General features: G+C 48.0%; 1 protein-coding gene across 3 annotated transcripts in view; it reads right to left on the reverse strand.

Annotated features, from left to right (window-relative positions):
• Positions 1–15,010, reverse strand: part of LOC115113237 (bifunctional heparan sulfate N-deacetylase/N-sulfotransferase 2-like) — a 234,248-nt gene that overhangs the window by 36,599 nt on the left and 182,639 nt on the right. For all 3 annotated transcript variants that reach the window (XM_065012804.1, XM_029640651.2, XM_065012803.1), the window contains 2 exons: positions 6,903–6,954; positions 3,134–4,837 (listed from right to left, as the gene is read on the reverse strand). In XM_065012804.1, coding sequence (XP_064868876.1) covers positions 3,134–4,156 — 1,023 coding nt within the window. In that variant the 5' untranslated portion in view covers positions 4,157–4,837; positions 6,903–6,954. The remainder of the gene's footprint in view (positions 1–3,133; positions 4,838–6,902; positions 6,955–15,010) is intronic.

Consider the following 15,010-nt stretch of genomic DNA (forward strand, 5'->3'; position numbering starts at 1 on the left):
AACTGTCAGAGCATTTTACAGATTACTGCACCTGTACATAGCCCACCTATAATTTAGCCCAAACAACTACCTCTTTCCCAACTGTATTTAATTTATTTATTTATTTTGCTCCTTTGCACCCCATTATTTTTATTTCTACTTTGCACATTCTTCCATTGCAAAACTACCATTCCAGTGTTTTATTGTGCTATATTGTATTTACTTCGCCACCATGGCCTTTTTTGCCTTTACCTCCGTTCTCACCTCATTTGCTCACATTGTATATAGACTTGTTTATACTGTATTATTGACTGTATGTTTGTTTTACTCCATGTGTAACTCTGTGTCGTTGTATCTGTTGAACTGCTTTGCTTTATCTTGGCCAGGTCGCAATTGTAAATGAGAACTTGTTCTCAACTTGCCTACCTGGTTAAATAAAGGTGAAATAAAAAAAAATAAAAAAATGACAAAGACTTTACTGAAGAATTCCCATTGTTGACGAAGGGGCATAGACTTCGGGTACCAACTTCAGCTTGCCTCAAGATTTTTTTTTTTACCAAACAATCCCCCCCCAAAAGTCCTAAACAAACAAAAACGTCACAAAATGTCGTCATAATATATGTTTCGGCTGGGAAGCATGCGGACACCTTTAGCCACGCCTTGTTTATGCCCTGCTACTCGCCTCACAACTGCTTGAGGTGATTAAAGCTGCTTTGTTGAACAGGAGGCCAGGTGGTAGTGCAGGAAGGCAACACAGCAGTAATTAAACTATAGTCTGCATGGCAACAGCCACAACATTTTACACCATGTCAGGACAGGTGGAAGAAACCTGACCAAAATCTATGAGCTAGAGCTGTCCCGGTCAACTGTAAGTGCTGTTATTGTGAAGTGGAAACATCTAGGAGCAGCAATGGCTCAGCTGAGAAGTGGTAGGCCACACAAGCTCACAGAACAGGACTGCCAAGTTCTGTAGCGGGTGAAATTTATCTGTCCTCGGTTGCAATACTCACTATGAGTTCCAAACTGCCTCTGGAAGCAACGTCAGCACAATAACTGCTGGTTAGGAGCTTCATGAAATGGGTTTTCATGGCTGAGCAGCAGCACACAAGCCTAAAATCACCATGTGCAATGCCAAGCGTCGGCTGGAGTGGTGTAAAGCTCGCAGCCATTGGACACTAGCGCAGTGGAAACGTGTCTGACGGACGAATCTGAGTTCGGTGGATGCCAGGAAAAAGCTACCTGTCCCAATGCATAGCGGCAACTGTAAAGTTTTGTGGAGGAAGAATAATGGTCTAGGGCTGTTCTTCATGGTTTGGGCTAGGCCCCTTAGTGCCAATGAAGGGAAACCTTAACGCTACAGCATACAATGTCATTTTAGACAATTCTGTGCTTCCAACTATGTGGCAACAGTTTGTGGAAGGTCCTTCACTGTTTCAGCTTGACAATGCCCCCGTGCACAAAGCGAGGTACGTACAGAAATGGTTTATCAAGATTGATGTGGAAGAACTTGACTGGCCTGCACAAGAGCCCTAACCTCAACACCACCGAACACCTTTGGGATGAATTGGAAAGCCCACTGCGAGCCAGGCCTACTGTCCAAAATCAGTGCCCGACCTCACTAATGCTCTTGTGACTGAATTGAAGCAATCCCAGCAGCAATGTTCCAACATCTAGTGGAAAGCCTTCCCAGAAGAGTGTTAATGGCAAAGGGGGGACCAACTCCATATTAATGCTCATGATTTTGAAATGGGAAGTTCGACATACTTTTGGTCATGTGGTATAACTCTCTGGATCAATATGCTGTGGTGAAAATGTTATTTGGATAGACATCAAATACATTTCAGCATCTTTAACACATTAGAAAGTGGTAAGTGGTTCCATTGACTTGATGCTCGAGAGACCAAGTTGGCCAATTCCTTTCAGAGAGGACCACTTCTGTTCAGAAGATTGAGGTGAGCAAAATCAATGGGCCATTCTTCCGACTACACTACCTTGGCTGTTCTATTCTGTGCTCCACAATTAATCCATATATACACGTAATGTAATGTTGCTTTCTCCATTTAGAGAATGGCCTCAAAAGCATGTACCTGACTCGGCTGCCTGAGACGTCAATGGTCTATTAGTCATACAATTTCCACAGGAGCAATTAAGCAGAAATGTCTAACCGGTGGTGTGATAACTAAACACAGCGGCGGTGCCAACAGTACATTTCTCCTTCCATATGCCCTTTTTATGCAACTGCCTGGTACCAACCTTGTCAGGTTTAGTTGATGACAGGCTCATTAACTGGTTGAACGACTCTGGGTTGCCCTGCACCTCCCCACCCCTCTACCACTCGTGGGGAAGGAGACACTCTTGGAGTGAGCAGGTCTCTTTTTTCTGAATCGACAAGTTTGCCCCCTTGTACCGTCCCCCATTACACTCTAAACTGCATCCCTGTTATCAGTGCTAAAGCCTAATTAATACTCCTATTATTTCCCATTAATTGTGTTAATTTAGTTTGATGCATTTGGCAGAGTGGCCCTCCAGGCAACGTGGCTCGCTTTTTTGCACCGCAAACTGCTGACGTGGGTTAAATGTGTTCAACAGCTATATAGAGCGGTGAGAAAACCCATTAAGAGTGCTGTGACGTACTGGAGACTCAAACACGGTTTTGTTCAAGACTGGAAAAGCCTTAACGTTGTCCAGTGGAGGTTTTCTCAAAGTGAAGAGAACGTAAATCTATTTGACACAGTAGCATACTAACAACCAGATACTAGACTAATGGCAGAAGAGACCGATCCTGTTGCGATTCATCCTAATAAACGCTAGACTTTATTTGGCCTTGCCTTAGAAGCAAGTCACACCTTACGGAGAATGGCAATGGAAATCAATATGTTCAACCGTGTGTCCCACGGTGAGAGGAGTAGGAAAGACACACTTTCTTAAAATAATCAAAAGGTGCTTTAACAGAAACATCTACACTTGTTAAGGTGACAGACTGAAATAATCTTCCCTTTTGGAATATTCTGTGTTTCTGCATTATTAATAATCTTTACACAATCTTAATTACCACTGACAGTGAACCTAGGCAAATGAATTGAGCCTCACATACAGGCCTACCGTGAGAGCAGAGAGAGAGAGTGTGAGAGAAAGAAAGACCGAGTGAACCCACCTCTACGTCGGTCACCTTCATGCGGGTGCCCTCCTTGCCCACGAAGATGTCGTCCACGTCCACCAGCAGGTGGCGCTCCAGCGAGAGGCAGAGCCGCTTGCCCGTCAGGTAGGCGATGGCGTCCACAAACACCAGCTTGTGCAACCAGTAGGACAGGTTGTTTCCAAACAAGACCCTCTGGATGCCGTCGTGAAGCCCCAGGTCCTGGACCACGGTGGAGTGCATAGCCCTGAGTGGCCCCAGGTGGGTCAGGGCGTCAGAGGACTTGGTGCTGGCCAGGAGGACAGGCTCGTAGGTGGAGTGGTTGGACTGGAACACAGTCCAGTCGTCCCCGGGCAGGGGGCCCTGCTCCACCTCATTAGGTCTGGTGATGTAAAGCAGTGGGGCATTGGGGTTGATTCGGTAGTCCCTCAGGCCCAGGTGGGAGTGCAGAAAGAGAGGGAAGCCCTTGAGTTGGGCGCTGAGCAACGAGTTCTCGTTGGCCTTGAAGAAGCCGATGATGCCTACACTGTACTCCACGCAGTACTTGTCCAGCAGATCGCGGTTCCAGGCGTCCAGGTTGACGTACTTCAGCAAGTTCTCGTAGATAACGAGGGCGTATCGGCCACGGTTGCGCTCAGTCAGCGTGGGCATGTCTCCCTTCCCCGGGGCGATCTCGGTGCGGTAGCGGAAGCGGCTGGACTCCAGGATGGCCACGATCTCCTGGCCCAGCTGAGAGTAGATGCTCTCTACAAACACCAGCACCACCGGATCCGTACGAGAGTTGTCCATGGCCTTCACCTGGCGCAGTCGACCTGAGCGAGGCAGGAAGAGGGGCGCCCGCTGCCCCCCTCCCAGAGTCACCGGCACCCCCCCGCAGTCACTGAAGGGCAGCGGGGGTGCCTCCTTGATCTTGGGGCTGTTGCTGACGTAGTAGGCCAAGAAGGCCATGGAGAGGAGGCAGAAGACGATGAGCGCCAGGATGAGGCGATGGAGCTCCAGTTGCCTGACGCCCCGCACCAGCTTCCACAGGCTGGCCACCATAGCCGCAGCACGACAGGGGCAGAGCAGAAGGCAGCGTCGGGGACGAACAGCAGCGTGGCACAGCAGCGGGCAGGGACACAAGAAGAGGAGGAGGAGGGGGAGGGTTGAACTCCAGACACTGGCACCAAGCTGTGCTGAGGAATAGCCATTTACGCTAGGTCACCATGGCCCCCATAGCCCATGACTCTCCGTCTGGGGCTCTGCTCGTCTCTCCACCTCTCTGGATGCAGGACAAGATGCCTGGCTGGCTGCTCTGACCGTCTGCGCTGGGCTCAGGGCTCTCTCTACACTCTCCTCCCTCTCTCTCTCTTTCTCCCAGGCTCGCCCGTCCGCAGCTCTGCTACCGAAGAGGATTGGGTTTCTCTCTCTGTGTGTTCCTCACACTCCTCCTCCTCCGTTGGCTCCCCTCCTCTCGGCGGATCTCTCTCCTTTCTCCGTCACTGAACACCACACCACTCCCTTGTACACATGTAAACACGGCCGTTATCAGGAGACACTGGTTGTATCTCGACCCTATCGTGGGTGTGTAGCTCCTGCTCTCAGGTTCTGTGTGTGTGTGGCTGTACGTTATGTTCAGCAGCTTCTCGGCTGGGGGCCGGTTGGGGCTGGGGCGCACCCTGAACACTGCCCCCTGTGGAGGCCCAGCCTGCTCATCTTGGGGGCGTCAGAGGGTGAAAAAGCCTGAAGGAGGGGCAGAATGTGAGAGAGAAGAGAGAGAGAGAGAGAGAAAGTAGGGTTAGTGCACATCAGATCACACCATGTTCTCGTATCCAAAATGTGTCCTCAGGATAATGTCTTTCTCACGCAAAACTGAAACAGCAGGAAAAGTGGTGAAGCAGGGTCAACAAAGACAGCAATTAAATTAAAAGTACAAATACATGTTAACTTGACATTGATAGACAAAAATAATTTGTTTGCACTTTCAAAAACTGCTCAGCTAACAGCATAATAAATCAAAGGCAGCTATAAAACCTTAAGATTGTAACTTCCTGTCAGACTGAGTTGTTCCCAGTGGGTACACGTCGTCTGTTTGCTGACAGTGGCCCAAAACCCTACGTCTTCAGAGAACAAGTCAGAACATGAGGCAGGGTCAGTTTACTGATCATCTGATTTCATGATGCTTCCATATGGCCTAAAAATTGCAGCCTCGTGAATTTCCCACCATGTCCCCTCCCCCAACTCAAAACCAGGCCATCTCCGAAGCCCTGTGTCATGAACACATTTTCTCATGAAGCCCAAAATAGCCACGGCAGAACCTGAACCAGAACCTCCTCCCGCACTCTCTTCCTCCACAAAGATAGCGTTACAGGTGTGAAAGGAAAACTCTGACCTTAAACGTGAATGATGTGTGGGTGGGTGGCTGAGGGTGTTCACAATCTCAAAAGTGGGCCAATGCTGCACAGCAGAATATTTTGTTTACGATTGCAGCCGGTCGAACACAGACGCAGGTGCACAGTGGTAGCTCCGGAGGGGGGGGTCAGGGAACTCAATGACGCGAGAGCTGCTCACTGTCAGTGTGTTAGCAAACTGGGAAATATCTCCAGAACAACACCTGCCTTAAACGGGAGCCACCAGAAATGTAAGGCATTCCACCTGCAGTGGGCTGGGTTGATTCCACTGAGACCAGGTTACGAAACTAGCTCACGCAAATCCATACATCAGCAGTGAAAGAGTGTCTCAGTCCCTGCAGACTGGCTGGATCATTTATCACTGTGGGGGGACTGGAAGAAGCCAACATGGCGCTACAGTGCAAATACAAATATGTGGTTAACTGCAAAGAGCAAAACAAGTAGCCCATATCAGTTCGTTATTAACAAAAAAAAACAGACATCGAGTCCGAAGCCAAGACAGACTCTCACAGCCCTGCATTATAAACAGGATGCTGCAATCTATCAATGTTTCCCTGACATGATCAATGTCATCCACCATGCCCCTACGCAACATTCCCTGGGCAAGCACTTAAAGGATCATTTTTCTCTCAGAAGTGCCAACTAAGCCTTGGCTTTAACAAAGGCACCTTGACCGAGAGAAACAAAGACGGAGTAAAACACAAAGGAAGATGAACACACAGACAGCAAGAGAGATCCAGAATGGACAATGAGGAGTGACAAAGAAAAAGATAAGCAAGAACTTGAGGAAGGAGAGAGAAAGATCTTGACAGAGACCCTCCCGACTATAATGTAACAAGAGAAACCCTCATGGTGCTTCCGCTCTGAACCCCCCGCATCCCCCAACCCTCCACCCCCGACACAGAACCTCTGAGACGTGGCGCTCTGGAGCGGACCTCCCTCCCTCAACGCAGACACAACCCATCACCCTCAGTGTGAACAGGGGGGGGTGGGGGCATCCTGAAACAGGAACCTGCTCTATTCTTAGCCTGAGAACAGCCTCACCTCGCTGACCACTTCCCCTCCAACTGGCTGCAGGGAGACAAATCACAACAACACAGGGTCCTCCTTCTCCTCCCACAGGGGCACAGAGACTGGGTGAGGAGGCGGCACTAGGTTGGACGGGCTATCGAAGGGAACGATGGGTCAGCGTCACCTTGTCCTCTGAAGTCATGTTTTTTTATATATATTTTTTACTGCTCTCTGTAGAGAGTTGGTGGTCATACCTGGAAAAGAATGGAGGTGGGGTAATAGCGACTAGGGTAAGGATCTGACTGAGACTGGGGGGTAAACAGAGGTATATAAGAGGTGGTAGGTTTGAGGTGGTGTTATGACAGGAGGAAGCAGAGAGGTCTCACCTGAAAAAAGGCGTGTGTGTCTTATCTAACGAGGTTGGTCAGGCAGGAGAACCTGTGAGGGAGAGAGCAGAAAGAAAGAACATGAGAATGCAGTGCTGAGATTTCCCCATCTAAAGAGTGGGTGTTCAGTGTATTTTCTATCTACATAGCGCCCAGTCATCCTCCCAGCCACACAGACAAGCCTTCGGGTAAGAGAGAGAAAAACAGAAAGAGACAGAGCGTTTGACCCTGAACACAACCATGAGTCCCACAGGGCTCCCAGTGAATTTGACAGATTTTACAGCTGACATTTAAGACAGAAACCGGCCCCAAGAGCAGGTCCAGGACGGTTAAGCCCAACGATGTGGGGGAGAGAAGAGGGAAATGAGCTGGTCACTGACCATTTCACACCAAGGCCAAACTGATTCATTGAGCTTCCTGCTCCACTCCTACTTATATACACTGCTCAAAAAATAAAGGGAACACTTAAACAACACAATGTAACTCCAAGTCAATCACACTTCTGTGAAATCAAACTGTCCACTTAGGAAGCAACACTGATTGACAATACATTTCACATGCTGTTGTGCAAATGGAATAGACAACAGGTGGAAATTATAGGCAATTAGCAAGACACCCCCAATAAAGGAGTGGTTCTGCAGGTGGTGACCACAGACCACTTCTCAGTTCCTATGCTTCCTGGCTGATGTTTTGGTCACTTTTGAATGCTGGCGGTGCTTTCACTCTAGTGGTAGCATGAGACGGAGTCTACAACCCACACAAGTGGCTCAGGTAGTGCAGCTCATCCAGGATGGGACATCAATGCGAGCTGTGGCAAGAAGGTTTGCTGTGTCTGTCAGCGTAGTGTCCAGAGCATGGAGGCGCTACCAGTAGACCGGCCAGTACATCAGGAGATGTGGAGGAGGCCGTAGGAGGGCAACAACCCAGCAGCAGGACCGCTACCTCCACCTTTGTGCAAGGAGGAGCACTGCCAGAGCCCTGCAAAATGACCTCCAGCAGGCCACAAATGTGCATGTGTCTGCTCAAACGGTCAGAAACAGACTCCATGAGGGTGGTATGAGGGCCCGGCGTCCACAGGTGGGGGTTGTGCTTACAGCCCAACACCGTGCAGGGCGTTTGGCATTTGCCAGAGAACACCAAGATTAGCAAATTCGCCACTGGCGCCCTGTGCTCTTCACAGATGAAAGCAGGTTCACACTGAGCACATGTGACAGACGTGACTGGAGACACCGTGGAGAACGTGGAGAACGTTCTGCTGCCTGCAACATCCTCCAGCATGACCGGTTTGGTGGTGGATCAGTCATGGGGGCATTTCTTTGGGGGGCCGCACAGCCCTCCATGTGCTCGCCAGAGGTAGCCTGACTGCCATTAGGTACCGAGATTAGATCCTCAGACCCCTTGTGAGACCATATGCTGGTGCGGTTGGCCCTGGGTTCCTCCTAATGCAAGACAATGCTAGACCTCATGTGGCTGGAGTGTGTCAGCAGTTCCTGCAAGAGGAAGGCATTGATGCTATGGACTGGCCTGCACGTTCCCCAGACCTGAATCCAATTGAGCACATCTGGGACATCATGTCTCGCTCCATCCACCAACACCACCACGTTGCACCACAGACTGTCCAGGAGTTGGCGGATGCTTTAGTCCAGGTCTGGGAGGAGATCCTTCAGGAGACCATCCGCCACCTCATCAGGAGCATGCCCAGGTGTTGTAGGGAGGTCATACAGGCACGTGGAGGCCACACACACACTACTGATCCTCATTTTGACTTGTTTTAAGGACATTACATCCAAGTTGGATCAGCCTGTAGTGTGGTTTTCCACTTTAATTTTGAGTGTGACTCCAAATCCAGACCTCCATGGGTTGATACATTTGATTTCCATTGATCATTTTTGTGTGATTTTGTTGTCAGCACATTCAACTATGTAAAGAAAAAAGTATTTAATAAGAATATTTCATTCATTCAGATCTAGGATGTGTTATTTTAGTGTTCCCTTTATTTTTTTGAGCAGTGTAGTTTATAGAGAGCGCTCCCTTCCAGCTGCCTCCTGTCAGTAGCAGTGGCCCGGGGCTATCGCCCTGAGCAGCTTATAAAGCCTAAATGCTTGAGGCTGCTGACGGCTGGAGGAGCAGGTTTGAACCGTATTAGGTCCTCCTCCTCACCCCGGGCTAGTCTGGCTCACACTGGGGAGGGAGGACTAAACCACAGAGACTGGATCAGCAGACACAAACAGGGCAGCAGGTGGGAGCTGGGGAGGTATGTGTGTATGTGTGTGTGTGTGTGTGTGTGTGTGTGTGTGTGTGTGTGGGGGGGTTCTCTCTCAAAGGTGTGTGAAAGAGAGATAAAGTGCGCAAGATAGTATATTGGGCATCAAAAACAAACTGAACAAGCTCATCCTGAATGAGTGCCGATCTGGAACATAAAGCCCACAGAGAGATTTTTCCTAGAAAGAAAGGTAAGCATTTCTCTTTCAAACCCTCTCCTTATTTTACTGCATCCTGACTATAGAAGCGCTACAGTATATAGAATGGCATGCAGATAAAGAGTGGAAATGAGGGGACTTTGACAACCTCTATCACAGGACCAGATGGGTTCCTGGGTTGGAAAGTCCCTGATAATACTTCAAATCACACAGAGCATTACATACCAAACTATCCATTTGCCGGACAGATGCCCTGTTATTAATTCTGGTAGTTTAAATTATTGATGTATTTTCTTTACACTCGGAAGAGAGCAGCCATGTGTTTTTAAATGAGGCGAGATAACACAGGGAAGCAGAGGGCAGAGGGAATGACAGATCAGACGATAACAGAGGTTATTCGATCTAGAGAAGATTTAAGAATGCTGCAAGATTGTATGATAGCGAATAAGGCTCCAGTCTATGTAAGCACACACACACACACACACACACACACACACACACACACACACACACACGAACACCATTGCAGTCCTACACCTGGGTTTGCTCTTATGAGCGTCTCTATTAAGGACCAGCATGCATCCTGTCCACACCATTCGACTGACCCCTGACCTGAGACTACGGTATACCAGAGGGCCCGGTGGGAGGCCGCTGTTTCTACTGGTGCCTCACATTCCACAGATCCATCCAGGCAAGATGATGAGGAGTTGACCTAAGACACAGGTCTAGGATCAGATTACCCTACCCTAATAACTTTAACCATGGGGGGGTGGGGGGAACGCAATACTTACATCATTGTCTAGTGGCAACAACTTCATCCTACCAAGTCAGTACATTCAATGCAGGAACCCACCGGTAGGGGGAGATAGGCCCACAGTAACACAATGACTGGGCTCCTTTGAAGGAAACAGGAGAGAAGGGCAGGGGACTGTTATGTGGCCCCAGGGGTGTCTTATTTATTCTCTCACAGGTGCGCTGCCTCATGGTCAGTATAACCTATGACTTATCCATCCAACACTTACAAAGAGCCTGACTGGAAACCCTGATAAATGGGGTCAAAAAAGCGAAGCCTCAAATTGCATTTTGTGAGGGCCAATGGCAAGACTGAGAACAATAGACTTAAAATGCTGCTCTTGGAGATCCATGTTAAAAAAATTAAATACTTTAAGTGGAGGTTACCATGAATATGTATCTCCTAAATAAGGCATAGGGTCAGATTAGGGTACATGGCTGGCCTGAATTGAATCTGATAAATTGAGAGAAACTGTATATGTGCGTGTAATTCACCTAGCCGAAAGGATGGATCGAGAAGCCTGCTGTGTTGATCAGATGCATGTCCATCTACTGGAATATCAAGAGGGACGAGAACCACTGTGTTTGCTCTGTGAACCAAAAAGCAGACGGAACAAAGGGAAGAAAGGAAAACATGAAGTCCTCCCCCTCTTCAACCCTCCTCTGTTCGGACCCCGGGGTCATGCACCCAAAAGCCCAATCAGAGGAATGCTGACCATCAAATTCCGGGAGGAAATGCCCTCCCTCCCTCCCTCTCTCCATCCATCCATCCCCCTAAGGGGTTCCAACAGAACAGCACGCCCGGTAGACTGTGAGCAGCGCTGACACCTAACATGAAACAAGCAGGCAGGAGGGTCGGTTGTATTTCTCTGCACGTTTGTTCCTTGTCGTTGAGTGATCTTGGAATAAGGTTGTTCAGCAACGATGAGAGCGACAGATCTGCCGGTTTTCCCCAGTGTTACATGAAAGCTGAACTCTGTGTGTTTGTTTAGCGGGTTATGAATTTGTATGAGGGTCGATAGAAGAGCTCTCTCCTCTCTCATACCGCAGGACTATAATGGAGTGTTCTGGACTCAGATAAGTCCCTCTCTTCATTCGTTTTCTCCTTCGTTGCCATGGAGTTTGTCTGGCTTCAAACACTGTGGATATCTTCTCTTTAGCTGGAGGCCAGGCACGGAGTCTATGGTAATAGATAGATTAGAACATACTCGCCTATATTTTTTTTTATAATCGTATAAACTTCGGGCATTAAAACTGGGCCGGTTTCCCAGATACAGATTAAAACTAGTCCTGGACTTAAAGTCAATTACAATGTAGATTCGCCATTGAGAATGCATTTTAGTTTGGGACTAGGCTTTATCCGTGTCTGGAAAACCGGCCCCAAGGGTGCTACAAAGCCCATGAAAGCAAAAAAAATTGGTAATCTATGGTATTTTAAATAGTACCTATCACTTGAGTTGACCATAACCCTTAGCTAATGTTCAACTACAACACGTTCACAATTGAGTGTAGTAATAAAACAGCAAAGGTCAACATCTAAAGGAAATGATAGTTAATAGATTGAGCTCATAGAAAAACCATGAACAATGATCCAACCATTCTGATCATTATCTCTTCCTGACTAGCAACACTCTATTGGAGTTATGAGTAGATCATAACATGGACTGCTATGTGAGCCAGCACCGACTGATAGAAACTCAACAAAAAAATAAACGTCCTCTCACTGTCAACTGCGTTTATTTTCAGCAAACTTTACATGTGTAAATATTTGTATGAACATATTAAGATTCAACAACTGAGACATAAACTGAACAAGTTCCACAGACATGTGACTAACTGAAATAGAATAATGTGTCCCTGAACAAAGGGGAGGTCAAAATTTAAAAAATAACAGTCAGTATTTGGTGTGGCCACCAGCTGCATTAAGTACTGCTGTGCATCTCCTCCTCATGGGCTGCAACAGATTTGCCAGTTCTTGCTGTGAGATGTTCCCCCACTCTTCCACCAAGGCACCTGCAAGTTCCCGGACATTTCTGGGGGGGAATGGCCCTAGCCCTCACCCTCAGATCTAACATGTCTCAGACGTGCTCAATGGGATTGAGATCTGAACTCTTCGCTAGCCATGGCAGAACACGGACATTCCTGTCTAGCAGGAAATAATGCACAGAACGAGCAGTATGGCTGGTGGCATTGTCATGCTGGAGGGTAACCCCTCCAGGATGAGCCTGCAGGAAGGGTACCACATGAGGGAGGAGGATGTCTTCCCTGTAAGCACAGCATTGAGATTGCCTGCAATGACAACAAGCTCAGTCCGATGATGCTGTGACACACCACCCAAAACCATTACGGACCCTCCACCTCCAAATCGATCCCGCTCCAGAGTACAGGCCCCGGTGTACGCTCATTCCTTCAACGATAACTGTGAATCGGACCATCACCCCTGGTGAGACAAAACTGCAACTTTTTGCCAGTCCTGTCTGTTCCAGCGACGGTGGGTTTGTGCCCATAGGCGACGTTGTTGCCGGTGATATCTGGTGAGGACCTGCCTTACATCAGGCCTACAAGCCCTCAGTCCAGCCTCTCTCAGCCTATTGCGGACAGTCTGAGTACTGATGGAGGGATTGTGCGTTCCTGGTGTAACTCGTGCAGTTGTTGTTCCCATCCTGTACCTGTCCTGCAGGTGTGATGTTCGGATGTACTGATCCTATGCAGGTGTTGTTACATGTGGTCTGCCGATCAGCTGTCCGTCCGGTCTCCCTGTAGCACTGTCTTAGGCGTCTCACAGTACGGACATTGCAATTTATTGCCCTGGCCAAATCTGCAGTCCTCATGCCTCCTTGCAGCATGCCTAAGGCACGTTCACGCAGAGGAGCAGGGACACTGGGAATCTTTCTTTTGGTGCTTTTCAGAGTCAGTAAAAAGGCCTCTTTAGTGTCCTAAGTTTTCAAAATTGTGACCTTAATTGCCTACCATCTGTAAGCTGTTGGTGTCTTAACGACCGTTCCACAGGTGCATGTTCATTAGTTGTTTATGGTTCATTGTACAAGCATGGGAAACCGTGTTAAACCCCTTTACAGTGAAGATCTGTCAAGTTATACGGATTTTTACGAATTATCTTTGAAAGACAGGGTCCTGAAAAAGGGCCAGTTCTTATTTTGCTGAGTTTAATCAAATTAATTTCCCCATTTCAGCCTATGATAGAAAGACAGAGGGAGGTCTTCTCATAGACTGGAAACACAAGATAATTACTGTAAGCTTTTATTTGAAGTCTTTCCATTTATGGTGACTTAGTTCAACTTGATTACCTTTGACTAGCAAATGTATTCTCTCTCTCCTGTCATTCAATAGCTTGACAGTTCGTGGAAAGCAATGCAAACACACAGCACTGGCAGGCATGGCTTTGTTAGCCAGATGGACAGCTAAAAATATCTACATTGAGTTTGAGACCATGGTCTTAGTTGAGAGGACAGAAGAGGACACACCAAGACTTGATCGGTGCCGCCGAGATAGAGAAAAAAAGTATTCCTCTCTTCATCAGCCTCCCAGAGAAAAACATTCAAATATAATCTCCCTCATTAAAGCAGACTAAATATTTAAAGATTAGAGATGGCACTTCATTAAGCAGGCCATCCGTCGCAGCGGAGCACTGGCGCAGGGAGAAAGGAGGGTAGGGAGAAAGATGGATAAGAGAACAGGAGAGAGATAGACAGGAAGAGGGAGACAGACAGAGCGAGAGGGGGAGAGAGAGGGGGAAAGGGAGAGAGAGAGAGATAGACAGAGAGAGAGAGAGAGGGAGAGATGTCACAATATTTACACTGTTACCAGGTGCGTTACCGCTACGGCAAAACCACCGGGGCCCAGTTAATCTCTCCATGGAGTGCCATGCAAACACTAGGGCAGCCAGCTGGAGATAAGGAGGGAATGAGGCAATTGTGGAGGTGGAGAGAGAGGGGGAGAAAGATAGCACAAGGGGGCTGAGGCCTCCATTACCATCTGTGTATCACGCCAGCAGAGCCATGACAAAACAGGGGAATCAGGCGTATATTTTACCAGGCAGGAGAGAGTGGCCCTGGAGTGATGGAGAGGAGATTGAAACAATACAAACCCCAGCTGAGAAAGCACTACTGACAAGAATCAGGCTCAGGGAATCTCAGCAGCAAAACACAGAAAGTATGTGTTGAGGGACTGTGTGTTGTCATTATTCTATTGGATTCTGCTGTGTTCCTTCTACCTCCGCCGCGTTCCATTCCCACACGCAACGTTGTTGGTGTTTACGTAATAAACCGCATGCATCTGCACGGCTGGTGGAGGAGCCACATAAGGCCACCCACCGTGTGTGTGTATGTGGGTATGTCAACATTTGAAAGGGAGTGGGGTATCATGAGGTCCACATTCACAGTCATAATTATGGCTAAACCCCACCTATTTCTTAAATGTTTCTTCTTAAAAATCTGATTTTAAACCTAACCTTATGACTAACCATAACGCTTTGAATAAATAGGTATTTTTATCTCCTCAACAATAATAATGCAGTAGTAGCCAAAATAGGAATCAAGGAGGAAATAAGATACATTACCCTATGCAGGAGATTAGTAGACAAGTCGTCTGTATAGTCACTGGGGTTTGGTTGAACAGGAGAGGTAAGGTTGATGTGAGCATTGCCATTGGCCTTGGCATAGGGGTAAGGTGGAAGGCCTGGTGGCTCCGTGTGTGTGTGTGTGTGTGTGTGTGTGTGTGGGTATTTGTGTGTGTCAGTCTGGCAGCCAGTACTGAGGAGGCAGTGCCTTCTCAGAGAGCAGGCCAAGGCTGTAATCCGAGCGGAAAAGCGGCACGGTCAACACTGTGTTAGTGTGTTTTGAAGTGCTCCTGTTGGGAGTGTGTGCATGCACATCCAGT

This window comes from Oncorhynchus nerka, linkage group LG28 (genome assembly GCF_034236695.1).
Source record: "Oncorhynchus nerka isolate Pitt River linkage group LG28, Oner_Uvic_2.0, whole genome shotgun sequence".
Lineage (NCBI taxonomy): Eukaryota > Metazoa > Chordata > Actinopteri > Salmoniformes > Salmonidae > Oncorhynchus > Oncorhynchus nerka.